Source organism: Camelina sativa, chromosome 2, assembly GCF_030686135.1.
Source record: "Camelina sativa cultivar CO46 ecotype springtype chromosome 2, ASM3068613v1".
Lineage (NCBI taxonomy): Eukaryota > Viridiplantae > Streptophyta > Magnoliopsida > Brassicales > Brassicaceae > Camelina > Camelina sativa.
In genome coordinates, this window is record NC_141881.1 from 22,553,830 (window position 1) to 22,574,759 (window position 20,930).

General features: G+C 38.7%; 1 protein-coding gene, 2 long non-coding RNA genes and 1 pseudogene across 5 annotated transcripts; 3 read left to right on the forward strand and 1 right to left on the reverse strand.

Annotated features, from left to right (window-relative positions):
- The first annotated feature begins 395 nt into the window (after window positions 1–395).
- Window positions 396–1,460, forward strand: LOC147949032 (uncharacterized). Of its 2 annotated transcripts, XR_015581707.1 has the most exons (4): window positions 396–613; window positions 780–841; window positions 957–1,014; window positions 1,217–1,460. It is a non-coding gene; the product is annotated as an uncharacterized LOC147949032 (long non-coding RNA). The 2 variants fall into 2 exon arrangements; XR_015581706.1 differs by lacking the exon at window positions 396–613 and having other exon boundaries at window positions 702–841.
- A 180-nt stretch (window positions 1,461–1,640) lies between these two features.
- LOC147949033 (uncharacterized) lies at window positions 1,641–2,543 on the reverse strand. Its single transcript, XM_087469723.1, has one exon. The coding sequence runs from the start codon at window positions 2,541–2,543 to the stop codon at window positions 1,641–1,643; it is 903 nt and encodes a 300-aa protein (XP_087325849.1).
- Window positions 2,544–4,617: 2,074 nt separating this feature from the next.
- On the forward strand, window positions 4,618–5,239 carry LOC104773454 (major pollen allergen Ole e 10 pseudogene; annotated as a pseudogene).
- Window positions 5,240–6,311: 1,072 nt separating this feature from the next.
- Window positions 6,312–7,617, forward strand: LOC104773455 (uncharacterized). 2 transcript variants are annotated; one of them, XR_015581708.1, is made up of 3 exons: window positions 6,312–6,568; window positions 7,015–7,195; window positions 7,309–7,617. It is a non-coding gene; the product is annotated as an uncharacterized LOC104773455 (long non-coding RNA). The 2 variants fall into 2 exon arrangements; XR_015581710.1 differs by having other exon boundaries at window positions 7,332–7,617.
- Window positions 7,618–20,930: the final 13,313 nt, after the last annotated feature.

Sequence of the window (20,930 nt, forward strand, 5' to 3'; positions counted from 1 at the left end):
TTTTCCCTGAGATCTTAATCTTGATATGATAGTCTTATACACATATGTCTTTCCCGTTCCACCTAGTCCACTGAGGAAAAACAACTTCCCTTTCCGATGGTCAATTGAGTCTATTACAGCATCATACACTTTCTTCTGCTCGTCATTTAATGTTTGTATCAACCTGCGGTATTCTTCTTCTTGTTTATGAATATTGTAACTCATTTCATCTTGAAGCATTGAATTTTTTATTTTCTTCAACAACTCCTTGTCTGGTTTTGGCATATCTTCAAAATCAGTCAATGATCTATCATTTTGGGCTAGAATTCTTTCGATTTCTATAAGTGTATAACTCTGTAGCTCCTCATCAGAGAACTTTTGATCATTGAATCTGAATGTTTTTCTTTGATTATTAGGTATGTCGTCAGCTAGTTGACGCCAACAATGCTCCCATAAACTAAGAGGGCTACTTAATTCGCAGTAAAGTAACAATGTCACAAAGAGATGACGAAGCTGAAAAGGATATGCATATTGTGCTGCTTCGTCCATAGCCTCCTTCCATTCAGAATCACCATTCAACATCCCTCTAGCATAACATGCCGCCTTGAATGTCTTATATTTAACATTATCAACGGTTAGTAAATCATCAAAGCTTGTTGGCCCTTTTTCTGTATTCAGCAGCATTCTCAAGTAATATAAGTCTCCTGCTGTCGGATGAATGTTTACTATTCTTCCTATGCTGAATCCTTGCTTTCTTTTTGACCATGTTTTCGCATCTGCATCCCACACGTAATATGAAGGGAATTGGATATATGTAAGTTTTCTTGCTTCAGGACACCGTTTGTTCATCTCAAACCATTCAGTAAGCATTGTTTTCTCGATTCCATCTTTTGACAGAATGTATTCTAGTATAACCCCTTCAGGGTATACAATTCTTTGTTGGTTTGGTAGGTGTAACGATAGTCTTGTTACTGCAGGTTTTCGTTCATGTATATCGAATGCAAAAATTCGCCAAGTAGCTTCACATGCAGAGAGGTAACGACATTCTAGATAGTTTTTTTATCTCATTGATCTCTTCTTGTGATTCAGTCTCTTCTCTATTTTGATCCACTGCTTGTTTTCTCTCGATCTTCATTGTAGCCATGTCCACTCCTTTTGTGATATATTTGAATAAATACTTTATGGCAGATGACCTATTACACCATTCTACATTAACGTGAGCTTTATATTTTTTCAGGAGTGCGAGATTGTGAGGCACAACATAGTTGTTATCAAGCTTTGTATTTCCCTTCATGACAAATTTACTTTCGTCAGATCTCCTTCGATAAGTAATGTAGCCAGTTTCACCAATATTTGTGGTATTGTTGTACGGTCTTGGAAACTTTTTGGTGCATTTGTTATCATCCATACATTTGGGCCCACATGGTCCATGCATCATAAATTGTTCAACCAATAAGAAACCTTTTGGATCATTCTCCTTATCTGGTAATTCAGAGCTAATAAAACTATCAATATCTTCTGGACTTGGATTTTGTTTCGACTCTTGTAACCATAAAAGAATGTGTGCATGAGGAAGTCCACGTTTTTGAAACTCGATTGTGTGAACAACTGTTTAGCCAAAAAAAAAAACACTTGTATAAATTGTTTTTGTAAATAAAATTTTATATTAATAATATTTGATAATAAATTATATTAGTACCTGCGGTAATAGGGCCGAAAAAGACACCATCTTGTAGGTCTTTAAGAAGTTCTTCCAATTTCATTTTAAATACACGACATTCAATATCAGGTCTCTCATTTGCATTCTCATTTCCTGTCTTTTTAATATGTTCAGTCACTTCTTCCCATTTTGGATTTGCTGTTATAGTAATGAAAAGGTCCGGATTTCCATACCGTCTACATATTGCCATTGCATCTCGATAATTTTCTACCATGTATCGCGGGCCGCCTGTGAACGAAGATGGTAAAATTATTTTTTGGCCTAGCTTTCTCGAATCTGCATCCCCTTGTTCAACTGCATCACATACATTATTGTATAGATCTGCTCTAAGTTTTTTCTGGTTATACAAATAAAAGTTCATACGTTCTTGTTCGATAGCAGTATATGCGTCAACCACATATTGATGAAAAAGACGGCCTGAACGTCCTATTGTTCCTGGAGATGTCAACCTAGTATGTATTTGGTATGCATAATACTCTCGCATTGTAACGTATGACCTTTTCGTAGTATGTCCTTCTCGATATGGAATGGTTTTTTCCATATAACCTTGTTCACCATATGGAAACAATAAAGGATATTGTAGAGACATGTACGATGGATGTAAAAAGCTGATGTATTGTGGTTTTTCCATTTTAGGATGCACTATTATATCTCTCTCATAATTTGGAATAGACATGTCACCCACAATAAGTCCAGCAATCTCTTCTCCTTGTGGAAGGTCAAACTGTCTGCCACGCTCTTTATTTTTGATTAATCTAATTGAGTATTCTTCTATTGCTCCGGCTTCGTATCTATCTCTAGCTATTCTAAACACTTTAGCTAACTCATTGTATTCGTCAAGCATGTCAATCAATCCGCTAAGAATACTTTCATTCAACTCATTATTTTTTCCTTTTGCTAGTGCATTGAGACGGTTTTGAAGTTCATGAGCGGTATCATATACGTATAGCTGCGCAAAACATGGTATATCTCCTTCGACTGGTAGTAAAGATCCAATTTTGTGGTAGTTCTGACCATGCATACGAAAAGTGAAAGGACCATTTCCTGAATTGATATCGTAATCAATTTTTCCTCCCATTGATGTAAAAGCAAGCATTGAATTATATGCTCGTATATTGTTCCGAAACGATGTTGACCGTGACAATAAATCATCTAAGTAAGATGGAGGTTGTCTAGATTGTTGCAGCACAACTCGTCCTTGTTGACAACAAATCGAAAATTTAAATTCTTTTCCACTCTGTTTTAGACTTTCAGATTTCCACACCAAAGCCTCGCAATAATTACATGTCACCAAATCATTGTCCTTTCCTGAATTTAAAAAATACAGTTTTATATAATAAGATTTTGCATCGTAATTATGGTCAATAATTGTAATTAACGTATCACTAAATTATATGTACTTTTGTACAGCCAATATTATTTAAACGTGATTTAAATTTTTTTACCAAACAATAGAATATTTACCATGATTGTTTGTCGTTTTTGCTCTTAGAGATCTTCTTTTTTGGTCTATAACATGATTATCTTCATTCTTATCAATAGTTAAATTTGATGGTTTTGACTGCTTGCTAGTTCGAGCTGCCTTTGATCTTGATCTTCTGTTATAAATCCTGCAATATATATTTTTTTATTAGATGAAAGTGTTGCAAATTTTTGTAATATAATATCATAAAAGTTCTTACCAATTTTTAAGTTGCATAGTTGTAACTTGAGGACCCTATATTTTGTAAATTTATGTTAAACAATGAAAGATTAAAGATAAATATGACGTTAAAGTAGTGGGAGATATATGTAAAGCATTATTTAAAAATTTACTTACACATTGATTTAGTTTGTCTATCCATGTCTGAAGCGTAGTTAAATCCAACTGTATATGAGGTTCATCTGTCATTGTCTTCTCTATCATAGCTATTTGCTCATCGTTCATAATACCTCGTTTTCTTTTGCTGGGAAGTTTTTCAGGTTTCTCATATTCTGGATTTTGTTTCTCATCGTTCATCGTCCGTAATTAACTTTTGGTTTTTTTCTGAATACTTTGTAAACCGTAATATACATATTTATAGTGATCCACTTTCCTTGCTGCATTGGGTATTCCTTTTTGTTTCTGGAATAGAATATTCGTACGTAGATAAATACACCAACAGCTAAATATTTTAAATAATTTTCTTATGTAGATAAATACACCAACAGCTAAATATATTTTTAATATTAAAGTATCCACCCGAAATCTGTAACTTACCACCTATAAATAATTTGATATTTTTGATATTTTATATATTTTTTTAATTCAAATAAAATCTGTAACTTACCACCTATAAATTACCACCTATAAATAATTTGATAAAATTTTACATATGTCAAAATCTCAGTTTAATAACTTTAAAATTTTACACATGTCAAAATCTCAAATTCAAATAAAATTTTACACATGTCAAAATCTCAAATTCAAATAAAATTTACACATGTCAAAATCTCAAATTCAAATAAAATTTTACACATGTCAAAATCTCAAATTCAAATAAAATTTTACACATGTCAAAATCTCAAATTCAAATAAAATTTTACACATGTCAAAATCTCAGATTAATAACTTGACACGTGTCAAAATCCTGTTAATGACCAACTTCCAAAACCCAACTTTATATAATAAGATGTTATCTTTATAATATAGCAAGTTAGTATGACATATCAAAAGATCTTACAAAAATTTTAAAGCTACTAGATAAGACCATATATATATATATATCAGCTAATATAAAATGAGAAATATATAATTTATTTAATGGAATGATTTATTGATTCATTACTTATCTTATAATTCCTCTCTTTTGATCTCTTTCCCAAAACAAATAAATCACATAAAGTTATGAGAACTGGTGTCCCAGCCTTGCTTAGAGAAATCTTCTAGTATATGAATATATATACATGTACTTTGACAAGAAAATACACACACACAAAAAAAAAACATATCTTGATTACTATCTAACTGGAAATAATTTGTAATGTCTTCCCAACTTTTGACGCTCCTCTTCATCCTATCTGCGGCTGTGATCTACCACATCCCCGTTGTGACTTGTATTGAACCATGGTGTGTGGCGTTGCCTGCAACCACACCAGAGCAGTTAGAAGCAAACATTAAATTTGCTTGCGAGAAAGTCGATTGTTCCCCGATCCAATACGGTGGATATTGTTATTACCCTAATACTTTACTAGACCATGCGTCATTTGTCATGGATATTTACTACCAGAGTCATGGTCGCACTTTTAGTGCTTGTGACTTTAACCATTCCGGCTACCTTATTTATTCCGACCCAAGTCAGGGCACGTGTATCCATTGAGTTTAATAATAATTCTAGGTGGCCGGGGCGCTATGCGCTCAGCAGACGCCTAGACGACCGTATGGACCGCCTAAACTCACATAATATTATTTTACTATATATTTGTAATACTTATATTTAAATATTTAAGTTCTATATTCATATACATATTTATAAGCGTTCATATGTTACTAAACTAAATTAAATAAATACATTTTTCTAATTTTTATTTATGATTTATGATTTATTATTTTTCTAACATATATTTTTACATGATTTATATAAAATATCATATATATTATGTTTTATGCTGTAAACACCTAAACCGCCTTAAAACGCCTAAACTCTGATTAGACATTCTAAATGCTAGGCGTTGGATCACCGCCTACATACCGTCTAGCGCTTTCTTGAACACTAATAATAAAGGAACCTTTCATAAAACTTATAAATTATGTTTGCATCCCTAAGATAAAATTAATGTAATGGTTGTATTAAATTAAATCTTCAGAAGTTTCAATGTTCTTAGCGCTCACATATATCTTAATTATATAACTAAGTGGAGAATTCTCTTAATCATATGTTTTAAGAAGTTGACACATAGACACTCTTTATTTTGAGTTTTGACATGTGTCATCTTTTAAACTTAAATCTTATAATTATTATTTTTATTTAATTTCAGTTAAATTCAAAAGAATCAAACCTAAATACACTATTGTGCATCTTTTATAGATGGGGGACATTTTCAAAAATAACCCTTTACCTATGTCATTTAAAAAAATACAGTTTCATTTTGTCCATTTTCAAAAATACCCCTTTTCAATGTATAAAATGACTAAATTATATACCCTAAACTTCAAATACTAAATCCTATCCTATCAAAAATATACCCTAAATGTAAAATAGAGAATCCAAACCTATAAAAAAAATTCTAAAAATTAATTTAACATATTGTAATTGAGTAAAAGAGGGCAAAAATGAAAATGTTAAAAAAGGGTATTTTTGAAAAGGGGTATCTCAAAAATGGTATTTGTAACAGATTTTCTTTATAGATTTAACTATATATTTATATTAAAAATGTATATGAATTATATTATCCCATCATTTTATTTATGTTTATCATTTATTTTAATAACTAAAGATCAAACTAAAATATTTTAAAATAATTGCATATTATAATGTAAATGAAAGGGTTCTTATCAAACTACACATGTCCTATTGATAATATTTTTTTATAATAAAGTAAAGAACCCTCTCTAATCACATAATAAAGTAAAGAACCCTCTCTAATCACATACCAGGTTGATGGATTAATTCAAGAAGGATCCAAAGATACAAATACTGAATCAGGTGCAGACACCACTATGCAGATGGCTAACCAACAACAGACAGGGGAGGATTCTTCTGCACTTGATTTTAGAGCTGAAGGAGAAAGTGGTTTTGACACAGTGACTAACTCAACAATCTTGGATGGATTAAACAAGCAGACAGTGGTGGTCAATCTCGTGGAACCATACCTAAGACTGGGACTTGTGGTGGTCAGCTCAGTACGACGGTAATTATCTTTTTTGCTTCTTTGTTTTCTTTGATTACTGTGGGTTTAGTAATAATTTGGTTTAGTGTTTTGGTAATCATTGAGAATGTTGACTTGGTTCACTGTTGAATGTGATACAATCAATGTTTGTTACAGTTGACTGTTCTGCTTGTAACATTCGTACATTTGATGGTCTAGGCAAAAGGTTTTGTGTTGAGAACTCAGTCAATTAAGTGTAGTTTTAGATTCTTGAGCAGGGGAAAGATACAAAAGAAGAAATGTCTTGATGTTGTTTGCTATTCTCTGCAGTTTTGTTAGTTTCATCATGTTCAACAAAAGAAGAAATGTCTTGATGTCTTGATGCTGTTTGCTATTCTCTACAAAAGATATGTATGATCTATCTATGTGTCATAAGATTGAATACTGCTTTTACCATGAGTTTCAAATGTGTGTGTTTTATTTTACAGAGGCATCACTATCTGGCGTTGAGCCACTTATGCAAAAGATTCAGGGTGAGATTCGACGGGTTGATGCTAGCATTCTCTCTGCTGTTAAATTGTTAAAATCATCTCAGACAATATCCTATATGCCAAATCTGTTAAATTGATGGGCAACCGGATTAATGCTGCTAAGCTTGACTTCTCTGAGGTAAGTTTCATATTGTATACTGTGTAAATAGAACTCCATTAACCAAAGTTATATCCATGGGATCAGAAGTCAGTGACCTTGACTTGCTGCACATCCGGGAACTCTGTGACCAGGTTCTTTCTCTGTCTGAGTACAGAGCTCAGCTATACGATTACCTGAAGAGCAGAATGAACATTGTTGCTCCCAATCTGACTGCCCTGGTTGGAGAACTAGTTGGTGCTCGTCTTTCTCATAGAACTAGTTGGTGCTCCCAATCTGTTTTTAATGTCTTATTTGTATGTTTTTATTTTCCAACTTTTTGTAATTTTGTAATTTTTTAATGTTTTCAATGTTAATGTTATAACAATGTTAATGTTAATTTTATGTTAATTTGTATGTTAATGTTATAACAATGTTAATGTTAATTTTTGTAACTTTTAAAATATTATTATTTTATTTGGGGGACCAAATACAAATAGACACCAATGCTCATACTAAAAATAAGAAACCCTCAAAATATTAGTATTAAATGTGGGGGACCAAAAAAAGTCCCACACCAATGTGGATGCTCTAAGAAGTTGAGACACTCTTCCTTTTGACATGTCATTTTTAAAGTACTCTACCAGATGGTGTCGATCGACACTGACAACCTGGTGTCGACCGACACCCTGTCTGACACTCCTGAAAACCCTACCGCAGCCCCTGCTTCTTCAGGTGGAACTCCGGGTTGAGGAGTTACTCGGAATGCTGCCAAGATATCAGTATCCTTGGTTTCATATTCAGGAGTATAATAAGTCAATTTATACTCTTTAACACCAGCTTTGAATCCAACGTTTGTGTCGACCGACACCTCCACATGGCATCGATCGACACTCACCAAAGTCTCGAACCGTCCTCGCGTTGGTGTCGACCGACACCCCCAACTGGTGTCGACCGACACCGATGCCGAACAGCGATTTCCTTCGATCAAAAACTCCAAATCTCGCCTCTAATCCGCTCCATGCACTCCCAGAAGCCAAACCCAGCCAAAGCAGCGACGAAATACCATAGAGAACTCAAAGAAACAACCACATAAGCACCAAATCACATAAAATCTAGAGATCTTAGCTTAGATAAGCCATGGTCATGCACTCACCTCTTTGCAGGAAGATTCCTACCAAAAGCAACGAATCCAATCCTCCTAGCAAGCTTCTAGATCCTTCCTAGCTTCCAATCTCTCAAGAACAGCCAAGAATCTCACCAAATTCACCAAAAACCTCAAGAACACACTTTTCTCCTCTTTTTCTCTCAAAAGCGTTAAACGGCGATAATAGAACTTCCCAAAACCCTTCTGGTCGACAAAACACTTAAATATCATGGTTTAGTGGTTTCCCCTAAACCAAACTGGTCCAAATCGATAATAAAATCGAACCGGTCAAACCAGAAACACAGTGGTGTCGATCGACACCCACGCCCAAAACGCACAATTCGGTTCGCGGGTATTACAATTCTCCCCCACCAATCTAGATTCGTCCTTGAATCTCAAACAACCATCAGCCAAGGATCCCGTGCAACCGTCTCCACGGCCAGCACTCCTCCGACCGATCTAAAGAAGGTCACCTCTAGGCGATAGACTCACACTCCAGGCGTCATTTGCTCTCGACTTTTGGACTTTCCTTTACTCATAGGCCTAAACCTTAAGTTTTTATTGGCTCCTCATCAGACCTAAGTCTGCATGCCATAATGTTGGCTCCTCATCGGGCCTAAACCCGCATGCCATAATATATAAGGAAAATCCAAACTCGTCTCTCGGGTTGCCACCCTACAACGCGCCCCCGGATCGTCATCCGAAGTCGATATACCAACCATATTCCCAAGCCACAAAGTCTCTGAATATGGTAGTACTAGGAGAACCTAAGTCCTCCAAGAGTCGCGAGCAAACGATTCTGAACACGTCTGAGTCCTATCCCTATCCAGGTTTCCTTCCCGTGGCTCACGTAAAACATCTCAATGTCTTACCAACCACATATCCCCTCACTGGAATACCACATGACCACACAAGGATCATATACATGCCACAAGGGCCGCCACAAAGGCCAAACAAAATGTCCTAAAGAGGACCGCCACCAAGGCCAAACAAAATGTCCTAAAGAGGACCGCCACCAAGGCCAAACAAAATGTCCTAAAGAGGACCGCCACCAAGGCCAAACAAAATGTCCTAAAGAGGACCGCCACCAAGGCCACTCGTCCCGACGGACCGTCACAAAGACCATCTGTCCCAAAACCGTTACAAAGACACTCTGGCTAAACAGCCTGCCACAAAGGCCATGCAATTGGCTAAACAGCCCGCCACAAAGGCCACACAATGGCTAAACAGCCCGCCACAAAGGCCACACACGGCTAAACAGCCAGCCACAAAGACCACACACGGCTAAACAGCCCGCCACAAAGGCCACACAATGTCTAAAAAGACCGCCACACACGGGCACACTGACTCGAAAGTCCGTCACTAAGGCCACACAAGCCCCTCTAAGGCTCTCCACCGCTAAAATGGACAAATTCTAACTCCCGTAAAACTTTCCATATTTAGCACATTCCATTTTTGGAAACTTCCACTTTTGGAAACTTCTATTTCAGGAAACTTCCTCCAAACCCCGCCTCACAGAAACTTTGTACCCCGAGCACCACCTCATCTTGTTACTGAGTCGCACAACCAACCACCCCAAGCGACCGAGTAAACAAGATAGATGGGCTGGAATACTCCATTCCCGCTCCAGCCACGGATTACAGATGGGACCAGGCTAAACAAGCTCAAGTCGCGGCTTGCTTTTACCACTTGTTAAACCTTGCCTTCATCTTCGCCTCAGGCTCCCAAGTCTGCTCCTCAACACCATCACAGTCCCACAGGACTCTCATCAAAGGAATCTTCTTCTGCCAAAGTTCCTTGATCCTCCTCTCGAGAACCCTCACTGAACTCGCCTCCAATGTCATGTTAGGCTGAAGATCCTCAGGAATCTTAGCCAACACCTGCTCCCCATCACGGAGACACTTCGGCAACATAGACACATGGAAAACCTTATGGAATGCACGCATTACCTCAGGTAACTCCAGTCTATATGCCACTGGTCCAACCCGCTCAATCACTCTGAACGGACCCATATACCTCGGACTCAACTTAGTCTCTGAAAATGACCTGTTCAGACCCCGCAACATGGCCATCTTGAGGTACACTCTGTCTCCTACCTGAAACTCAAGATCTCTCCTCCTCCTATCAGCATAACTCCTCTGCCTATCCCGAGCCTCCTTCATGTTCATCTTGAGAACCCGAATCTTCTCTGAGGTCTCCTGAACAAAACTAGCACCAAACATGCTCCTCTCTCCCACCTGAGTCCAGCATAACGGTGTACGACATGGCCTCCCATACAAAGCCTCATAAGGAGCCATCCCAATACTCGCCTGATAACTGTTGTTGTATGCAAACTCTACCAGGTTCAGGTGATCTGCCCAATGGCCACCCCAATCCAAAACACACATCCTCAGCAAATCCTCCAACGTCTGGATCGTCCTCTCTGACTGTCCATCTGTCTGGGGATGATAAGTTGTACTCATATGCACCTTAGTTCCCATCTCTGCCTGAAATGCTTTACAGAACACCGAAGTGAACTTAGAATCCCTATCAGACACAATACTCGCTGGCACCCCATGCAACCTAACTATCTCCCTTACATACTTCTTAGCCAAGACCGCTGCTCCATCAGTCTTCTTAATGGCCAGAAAATGTGCTGACTTATTCAACTGGTCCACAATGACCCAGATAGCATCAAACGTCCTGGACACTGGCAAACCTACCACGAAATCCAAAGTAATCATATCCCACTTCCACTCAGGAATGGGTAAACTCTTCAGCAACCCGCCAGGAACCTGATGCTCAGCCTTCACTAGCTGATACACATCGCACCTCGAAACCCAACTAACTACATCCTTCTTCATCCCGACCCAGTGATAGTACCTCTTGAGATCACGGTACATCTTAGATGCTCCTGGATGAATAGAAAACCTGCTCGTATTAGCCTCTCTCAGGATCTCCTGCCTCAACTCCTCATCCTTGGGCACACAAACATGACCATGCACCAAGATAGTTCCATTATCTGAGACCTGATACTCTGAATCCACATCCTTAGAGGCATTCACCAGCCCCAAATCCTTCTCCTAAGCCAACCGCACCCTATTTAGAAGATCTGCTCTATCAACTGCTTCCAAACCCAACGGTTCCTGTGAAACAGCACACAACCCCAACGCACTGATCTCTCCTGCCAGAGACTCCATCTCCTGCTCAGGCAAAGCCAACACTGGCGTAGTAGTCAACATCTCCTTCAGGTTTTCAAAACCCTCCACTCACTCCTGTGACCAAACAAAAGGAACATCCTTCCATATCAACTTAGTCATCGGACATGCCATGCTTACAAAACCCTGCAAAACTCTCCTGTAGTAACCTGCCAACCCCAGGAAACTTTTGATCTCTGTGGCATTTTACGGTCTAGGCCAATCTCTGATAGCCTGAATCTTCTCCGGATCTACAGAAATTCCCCCTGCAGAAACAATGTGACCCAGAAACCCATCTCACGCTGCCAAAAACTGCACTTGCTCAACTTAGCAAATAACTTCTGCTCCCGCAGCTTCTCCAGAACTGCTCTCAAATGCACTGCATGCTCTTCAGGACTCTTAGATAATACCAGGATAGCGTCGATGATAATGATGACAGACACGTCCAGAAACTCCTGAAACACGCTGTTCATCAATCTCATAAATGCTGCTGGCGCGTTAGTCAACCCGAACGACATCGCCCCAAACTCATAAACCCATACCTCGTCTTTCTTCTTGACGAACACCGACGCTCCCCACAGTGAAGTGTTAAGCCAAAAGAGTCCCCTGCTCAACCAATCCTCTATTTGCGTCTCCAACTCTACTAGACAAATAATCAAGTATGCCCACAACAACTCACCACCACTCGGATATCAACATATCTTGTCCATCGAAGAACCTCTAGTAACTTGTTTCTTAGGGAAACTTCCACAAGATAGCTTATTAGAAAGTTAGCTTTTCGCTTAGCAATTCTCCACAGCAAATCATCAATACGAACGTAATAAAACAAACAAGTACCATACGTTCGCACATTCTGATTCACCGCGTCAAATGCTTTGCAAGCCGCCAACTCAAACCTCTTGCCTTGTCTCCCTCAGCAAGCTTACCAAAACCTTGAATCTTGCAACCCTGTCCATCTCCAATGAACGTAATCCAACATCGTCGCAAAGATTAGATTATCCTGCCATGAAGGCTTCTCGTGAACTTTTGTATCTGGCAAACATGCCTTTCCCGGCTTAGACATGCTGTAACTCCCCTTCCCGGGACTCCAGCACCACCGGCCTCACAATCCTGGCGAAACAGCCACACATTCATAACCGCTCTGGTTTATAAAACCCTGACCCGTTGGTCAACACATCTAAAACCCGAGATTAAACCACCGTCAATCTCTCGAGGTCTACATTCAATCGGGTTGTTTATACTCACGTCCTAGGTATTGCTTGCTCCCAAATCCACCACCCTTAGGTCGCAACCTTCAAGCCATACCGATCTCGCTCTCAGACTAGCGTCTTCGAGTTATACCGTCTCACTCTTGGAACACAATCCTCAAGATCTCGGTATCAGGAGAGCTACTCATCCCCTCAGGAGAACATAATCCCCTCTGCCACTCTCGGAGCCCCCAGCCCCTGGAGCTATCGGTATTCAGAAGAATCCCCATCCCCTCAGGAGCAACAATCCTTAACCACTATAAACATCTCCCGACCAAAAGTACCTCATGTGGTCCAAGTATAACATTGCAATGTTATGCCTGCCCACTCAACTTCTAATATCCAATTGGATTAACCACCAAGCTACAAAAATATCTGCTCCAACTGCAGATACCCACCTATCCGCCTCTCTAGGCTTGATACCTCTTGAGAATAATCTCATACCGGTCATCTATAATTACTCATCCTCTTAACATAAGATAGAAACTCCTCAACATCTGCAGCCCTCGGCTGCACCCCGCCACATGCGGTACAACTGGAGCCTACACTGGTACCCATCTCAATAACAGCTCCAACAGCACGCCAATAGCTCCGCCAAGCGATCAACTCGACCCTGGGCTCCACCTGCTGCAACCCCACCTCTGGGTTCCCAGCACCCCCGGCACGCTCACCGGCTAACCCCCTCTGGTCCCTCCTGATACGCTTGCGACCCTCTGACATACCTCCTCATAGAACTCTGGACCCCACACTCGCTGGCCTCGGGACCCGCCCGAACATGACCACGACCACGTTCCCGTCCACGACCAACAACTCAAACACCTTTAACCACTGCACTTCCAAGAACAGAGGCTAACAAGCAATCTTAACATATCACAAAAACACAAACTCACCGTGGAATCACACTGTCGGCTCGAAGAGGATGTTCTAAGACTCCATGTTACACACAATTGACTAACTCACATAATCAATCAATACATGCAATCCCAAACATCACAACAGAAACCTAGTGAACCCAAACCTAGAACCGTAAGGGCTCTGATGCCAAAATGAAAGGACCGACCTTTTTTTTTTAAGAAAATAAATAGTAAATAATAATAAATATAAATAAACTACAACTAGTGGTCCCATATCCACTAGCCACCTAACCACAATCACAATCAACAGCGGAATCACAATACCATTAACAATATCCAATAATAAAACCAACACTATAGCATAAACAATATCCAATAACCAATCATCAGAAAACATTAAATCAGCAACCTAACAATGTTTCTAACAACTCGACTCTAGCAACCTAACAATGCCAGACAACATCCAATCGAGTCCCTGGAACATCCTCCTCTTCATCGCCTTGATTCCACGATCACACTTTGCCTTTACCTGTACCACAAACACATATTGAGATGCATGAGTATTTGATAAACACTCAGTGAGGAAATCCTCCCATCTACTGGGCTATACACACAAGCAATAAGATCTCTACATGCCACAATCAACAATCAATAAAACGAACCAGGCAATACACAAAGCATGCAACATCCGTCGTAGCTGAAAGAAGGGTGTCGACCGACACCATACTGGTGTCGACCGACACCCTGCTCGACACTCCCGAAAACCCTAGTTTGTGTCGACCGACACCTCCACAAGGCATCAGTCAACACTCACCAAAGTCTCGAACCGCCCTCGCGTTGGTGTCGACCGACACCCCAACTGGTGTCGACCGACACCGATACCGAACAGCGATTTCCTTCGATCAATAACTCCGAATCTCGCCTCCAATCCGCTCCATGCACTCCCAGAAGCCAAACCCAGCCAAAGCAGCGACGAAATACCATAGAGAACTCAAAGAAACAACCACATAAGCACCAAATCACATAAAATCTAGAGATCTTAGCTTAGATAAGCCATGGTCATGCACTCACCTCTTTGCAGGAAGATTCAGACCAAAAGCAACGAATCCAACCCTCCTAGCAAGCTTCTAGATCCTTCCTAGCTTCCAATCTCTCAAGAACAGTCAAGAATCTCACCAAAATCACCAAAAACCTCAAGAACACACTTTTCTCCTCTTTTTCTCTCAAAAGCGTTAAACGGCGATAATAGAACTTCCCAAAACCCTTCTGGTCGACAAAACACTTAAATATCACGGTTTAGTGGTTTTCCCTAAACCAAATCGGTCCAAATCGATAATATAATCGAACCGGTCAAACCAGAAACACAGTGGTGTCGACCGACACCCCCTTGGTGTCGATCGACACCCACGCCCAAAATGCACAATTCGGTTCGCGGGTGTTACAGTTAGGCCAACGATGGACATTCGACATTAGAACCTTTAAAATTATGTTTTCATGAGATATGAATATGGAATGAACCTTTCTAGGGATAAAAGGTCAGAAGATTGACAACTCTTCCAGCAAGTTTCTTCAGTCATTTTTTGTTACCATGTGATATATTGTTGATTTGCCAAAAAAACATTATTGCGACACTAAAAAATATATGGTATAGATAGATTAGTAAAATAAGTATGGCGTTAATATAGACTTATCTTTTAAACTTCAAATAATTATATATATATATATATATATATATTCAATAATTTTTATTGATAAAAAATTTAAACAAAAATACCGCACAAATTCATATAACAAATATATATTATCTTCTACAATAGATATGTTGCATATAAGTTAGTAAAGTAAGTTTAGTGTTTATATAGATTTATACTCAAAAGTCTGAATGATTATATTTAATCTCAAGAATTTATATTAATATAAAATATTTTAATTTAAAATCTTGCACGTGCGTGGATACAAATTCTATTGTCAAAATAAACTTCCAATTGAATCACGAATTTATGAATATATCCACACAAATCATCATTATATATCAAATTTAACTAATCATTTTATCCCTTTTAGATGTAACGTAAGACATGTTGTCTAAATACTTGGTGGATTCGAGTTTGAAAGAGCTTGCCCAGATTATCTCCCAGAAAACTTAACTTACGATAGTTTCCAAAAAAAAATCTGACAAAGGAAGGGCCATGAGAAGTAGATAAAGAGGAGATGATCATAAGATATAAGTGGTGGTTGAAGAAAAGAATAGCAGAACGACATGAAAGAAACGCCTAGATCGAGTGAGAGAGAGGAAGATTTGTGATCGCATGCAAAAATTAAATTTTTATACACATGTTTTACCGTATTCAATTTTTTTTTTCCACAAACACAAGTACAGTACTTGACTTTTTTCCCCCAAGAGAGATCTCTTTTCTTGAAACAAACAATCGGATTTCTTGATTATATTAATTGAATTATTTCGATACTGTATGCATGATGATACTATATGAGGAAATATAAATAAATGTGATTTTTGGATTAGATAGTACAAACCTTCTGCCTTATCAGATAAATATAAACTTTTGACAACATCGGATTGTATATTAAAACTTGGGAAATTTGATTTGAAAGGATGTTTTTTCTTGATTTTGTCTAGCTTTCTACGCTAAATTTACTATTATGCCTAAACTATTCTTTAAAAAAATAAAACTAACTTTTAAGCAATTTTGAAATTTCAATTTCCTAAAAACAAATTCTAGAAATAAGAAAGAGGTTGACATAAGGTGTTTTGATGACAATATGGTGTTTTAACATTGAAAAACAATGATTCTGTAACATTTAGAATACATTTTCTACTAATTGTATATATTCTGAAGATATTAGATTATAAATTCTACATACTATACATGTTCTAAATAATGCAGATTAAAAATTCTACGCACTCTACTTGTTCTGAAAACTTTAGAATAAATATCTCTTCTAAAACTTTTAGAAGTCGGATTTTGTATGTGTTCTACAGAAACTAGAATATATATTATACACATAACTCTATATTCTACAAATTTTAGAATTTGTTTTCTTCACATTATACATATTCTACCGAAGTCAGAATATGAAATCTACATTTTATCATTTGTCCTACGAAAATTAGAACACTAATTCTACACTTTACTCTATGTTCTTCATAATTTAGAAAGTATATTCTACAACTATGTTAAACAAGGAAACTGAATCCTAAATTAAAGGAAACAAAATATTTACGTAATGCCGAAATTATGCAAATCATAAATATTCTTAAGATTACGTTCTAACACGTTTAGAAAACGTGTTCTGAAAACATTATTAATCGATTACCTTAGGTTTAAGGGAGATTTTTTCATTCTTTTCGTTACTTTTCTATGCTTGTCAACCCAAAATTTTATGTTCTTTCATTCAAGAGTTCATTTTGCAATATGGGTATACAGTCGCCGGTGAGTGAACGGTAGATCTGTTATCGGCAGCTTCGAGAGAGAGAGAGAGAGAGTTGGGGAAAAAAATGGGAAATAAATTTGGGGAAAAAATCCCTAAAATCTTGTGTTCCAAGATAGAGAGAGAGAGAGAGAGAGAAAGAAAGAGCTGTGGGATTTAATTTTGAAAATATTTTATAGTTTCTTAATTTAAATTAAGGAAATTAAATTTATTTCCCTATAGTATTGTAATTAGGGGTATAATCGAGTATTTTTGTATTGTAAAACCCAATATACCAAACTTAAAAAAAAAAGGGCATAGTCGGACAAAATCAAGAAAAAACGTCATTTTAAATCAAATTTCCCTTAAAATTTTTCAATCCCATTAACTTTTGACCAAAAATAAGTTTAAACGAGCTAATTTGAAAGAAAAAAATGAACAACACAAAACTACTATCTACTCGTAAAACAATCGTGAGACTAAACTAACAGACGAAGAACGAGGTGATATGGAAGAGATGGGAAAATTTCGAAGGAACCTCACACACCGAAACCAACACATATGTAGTTCTCGGCACATCATGTCTTTAATTCGCCATGAACATTGAAACGACCTGATCCGTTTTTTTTTTAAATAATAATAGATATAATATATAATTAAGCATCCTATACTACTTAATTAAACCAACCCAAACCACAACTCATTAATGAGCCAATAACAACCATTAAGCACAGCGGAAACACAACAATAATACAAAACTATCATATCATCAATACAATAACATTCCTATCCAATCTATCCAGCAACCTAACATAACTCTAACCAAGGTTCAACCATAAATAATATAACCAATATCACACAAACGAGACCCTAAATCATCCTCCTCCTCATCACCATGATTCCACGCTACACATTACCTGCACCACAAACACAATGAGATGCGTGAGTATTACCAGAAATTCCCAGTGAGACGATCCTCCCAACTACGAGCTATACACACAAGCAAATCAAGAGTACAACCACAAATAAACATAACAAACCAGCCATTGAACAGAACATCCAATAACACATTTATTACACCTACACAACTTCACACAAAACAAGTTATACAACCCAACCGCTTAGATAAGTTCATGGTCACACACTCACCTTAACAAGTGATTCTAACAACAAATATAACTAGGAGAGACTCTCCACGCACCTGAAACAGTCTAGAAATGTCCGTTAACTATTAAATCCCTCCGGTGAACAGCTAGCCCTAGACGTCGCGAAGCTTCCCACAAAATATCGTGCCAATCAGGATCCAGACGAGACTACGATCTCAATTACAATCTCCGATGGTTCCAACTCGCGTTTGAGAAAACGCGTCCAAATCTAGTTCTGTAAAAAGTAGAATGACGATGAAAGACTTGGGAATAAACCTACCAAATTTCATTACCTTTGACAACGATTTGATATGTCAAAACTGTTTCCTCCCAAACCCTAACGATTCTTCCCCCTTTTGCTTTGAACACCAAAAATCAAGTTTACTCTCCCTTCTCCTCTTCTCACACGTGAATGAACACTTCTTCTCTTTGTTTTCTTTCATTCATTCACGACAATAACAGGAAGGAGGCGTCCTCTTATTAACAAAAAGGGTTTTTGGTTTAATTATAATAAACCATGATTTACTTAGATTAAACCAAGATTTATTTAAACTAGAATTAATTAAACCATCCTTTGATTTAATTAATAAATTGACCAGCTTAGTAAACCAACCGCAAATTAAACCGACTTCACTCCAATTCTCGATATAAACTTCCATATTTCATATTTTTCGGGACACAGGCGTTACAATTCTCCCCCACCAACAAGGATTCGTCCTCGAATCCCACAACACTGTCCATCCGCCAAGGACCTCCGTGCAACCATCACCACGGCCCGCACATCCTCCGATAGGACTGAACACTGTCAGCCAAAGTTTTCTGTGCAACTGTCGCAACAGCCCGCACATCCACGTGACTCAACAATCCACACAACCCTGACTCCACTTGTCAGCACAACACAAAACACGAGGTCAGTCCCGACCTCCAAGGTCTACATCCAGTCACTATGCTCAATACCCACGTTCTAGACATTGTTTGCTCTCACACTCACACGTTCTCAGGTCGCAACCTTCGAACTACATCGCCTGCACTCTCAGACCGTCGTCCTCGAGCCATATCGTCTCACTCTCGGATCGTCACCCTCGAGATCTCAGTACCAGGGGAACTACTCATCCCCTCCGGGGAACTAATCATCCCCTAGGAGAACTAATAATCTCCTCTGCCGCTCTCAGGGTCGCAACCCGTCAAGCCCGCCGTGCACTAGGGGAACTAATCATCCCCTCAGGAGAACTAATCATCTCCGCAGGAGAACTAAACATCTCCTCCGGAGAACTAATCATTTCCTCATGAGCAAACAAGTCCTAACGTCTATAAGCATCTCCCAACTGGAACTACCTCTTGTGGTTCGCGTAAAACACCGCAATGTCCTACCAACCACCATATTTCCTCACCAGAATATCCCCCCACCATGACCATTCTTCAGGCCAACTCTAAAACATCTCAACCATTTGGGTGTTTACACACGCCCTTTCCAAATAGACAAGTTCTAACTATTCATAGAACTTCCTATTTATTTGCAACCGCACTTTCCATAAATAGGCAAGCTTTAACTATTCATAAAACTTACCATTTTTAGAACCCGCATATCTCGTAGCACCGTGACACCACCAATCAAAAATCCATGAGAACTGATCATCTCATCTGTGACCATTCTTCAGGTCAACCTCTGAACATTCCCGCCAGTCCAGACATTTCATATCCCCTTTCCAAAAATAGATAAGTCCTAACTATTCATAGAACCTTCTATTTATGGAAAGTTTCCTTTACTAGAACTTTTTATTTAAGGAAACTTTCCTTTTCTGGAACTTTCTATTTACCTTTGCAACGACACTTTCCATAAATAGTAAAGCTCTAACTCCTGAAACACTTTCCATATTTAGTAACTTCCTATTTTTAGAAATTTTCTATTTCCAAAATTGCATCATCCTTTAATCCATTTCACATCAAGAATCAATAAGAACTAATCATCTTATTAAATCCTCTCCAACAACATTGTCAGTAAATCCGTAATACGGTCATCTCGGTCTGAGCAAAACTTGTTGTCACACTCGCAGCACCCGCTGGACCTCCAGCAACACCAGTAAGCACACCGGCCACACCCTCAGACCCCTACCTGACCAACATAAACCTGACCCTCCCAGTCAACACACATAAACTCCTTCCCCGAGATTGAACCCCCATCAACCCTGAGATCTGTGTCCGGTCTCAACCAAAAACCTGAGATTGAACCCCCATCAATCTCCTAAATCCACATCTAGTTACAATAGGAAATCTGAGATTAAACCCCCATCAATCTCCTTAATCCACATTCAATTACAATGCTTATCCCCACGTCCTTGACCCTTTTGCCCCCAACTCATCTGCTCTTAGGTCGCAACCTTCAAGCCATACCGATCTCACTCTCAGACCCTCCATCTTCGAGCAGTACCGTCTCACCCTCGGGATCTCTGTACCAGGAGAACCCCCATCTCCTCTGCCACCCTCATGACCGTAGTCCTTCGAGCTATCGGTATCTAGGGAACCCCCCCCCCCCCCCATTCCCTCAGGAGAACCTCCATCTCCTCATGAGTTGTTCAGGACCCCCCGTCCCTTTAGCAAACGGTCATAACGTCTATAAGCATTTCTCCAAACGGAAGCACCCCCCGTGATCCGCGTAGAACATCTCAATGTCCTACCAACACCATAATCTCTCCCAGAATATCATCACTGTCATGGCCATCCCCAGGCCTCACTCCAATCATCTCAACCACTTTGGATGTTCCCCCGCACCCTTTCCAAA

What these genes read in the sequence shown, in the direction of transcription:
- LOC147949033 (XM_087469723.1), bottom strand. Translation starts at nt 2,543, where the DNA reads ATGCTTGACGAATACAATGAGTTAGCTAAAGTGTTTAGAATAGCTAGA.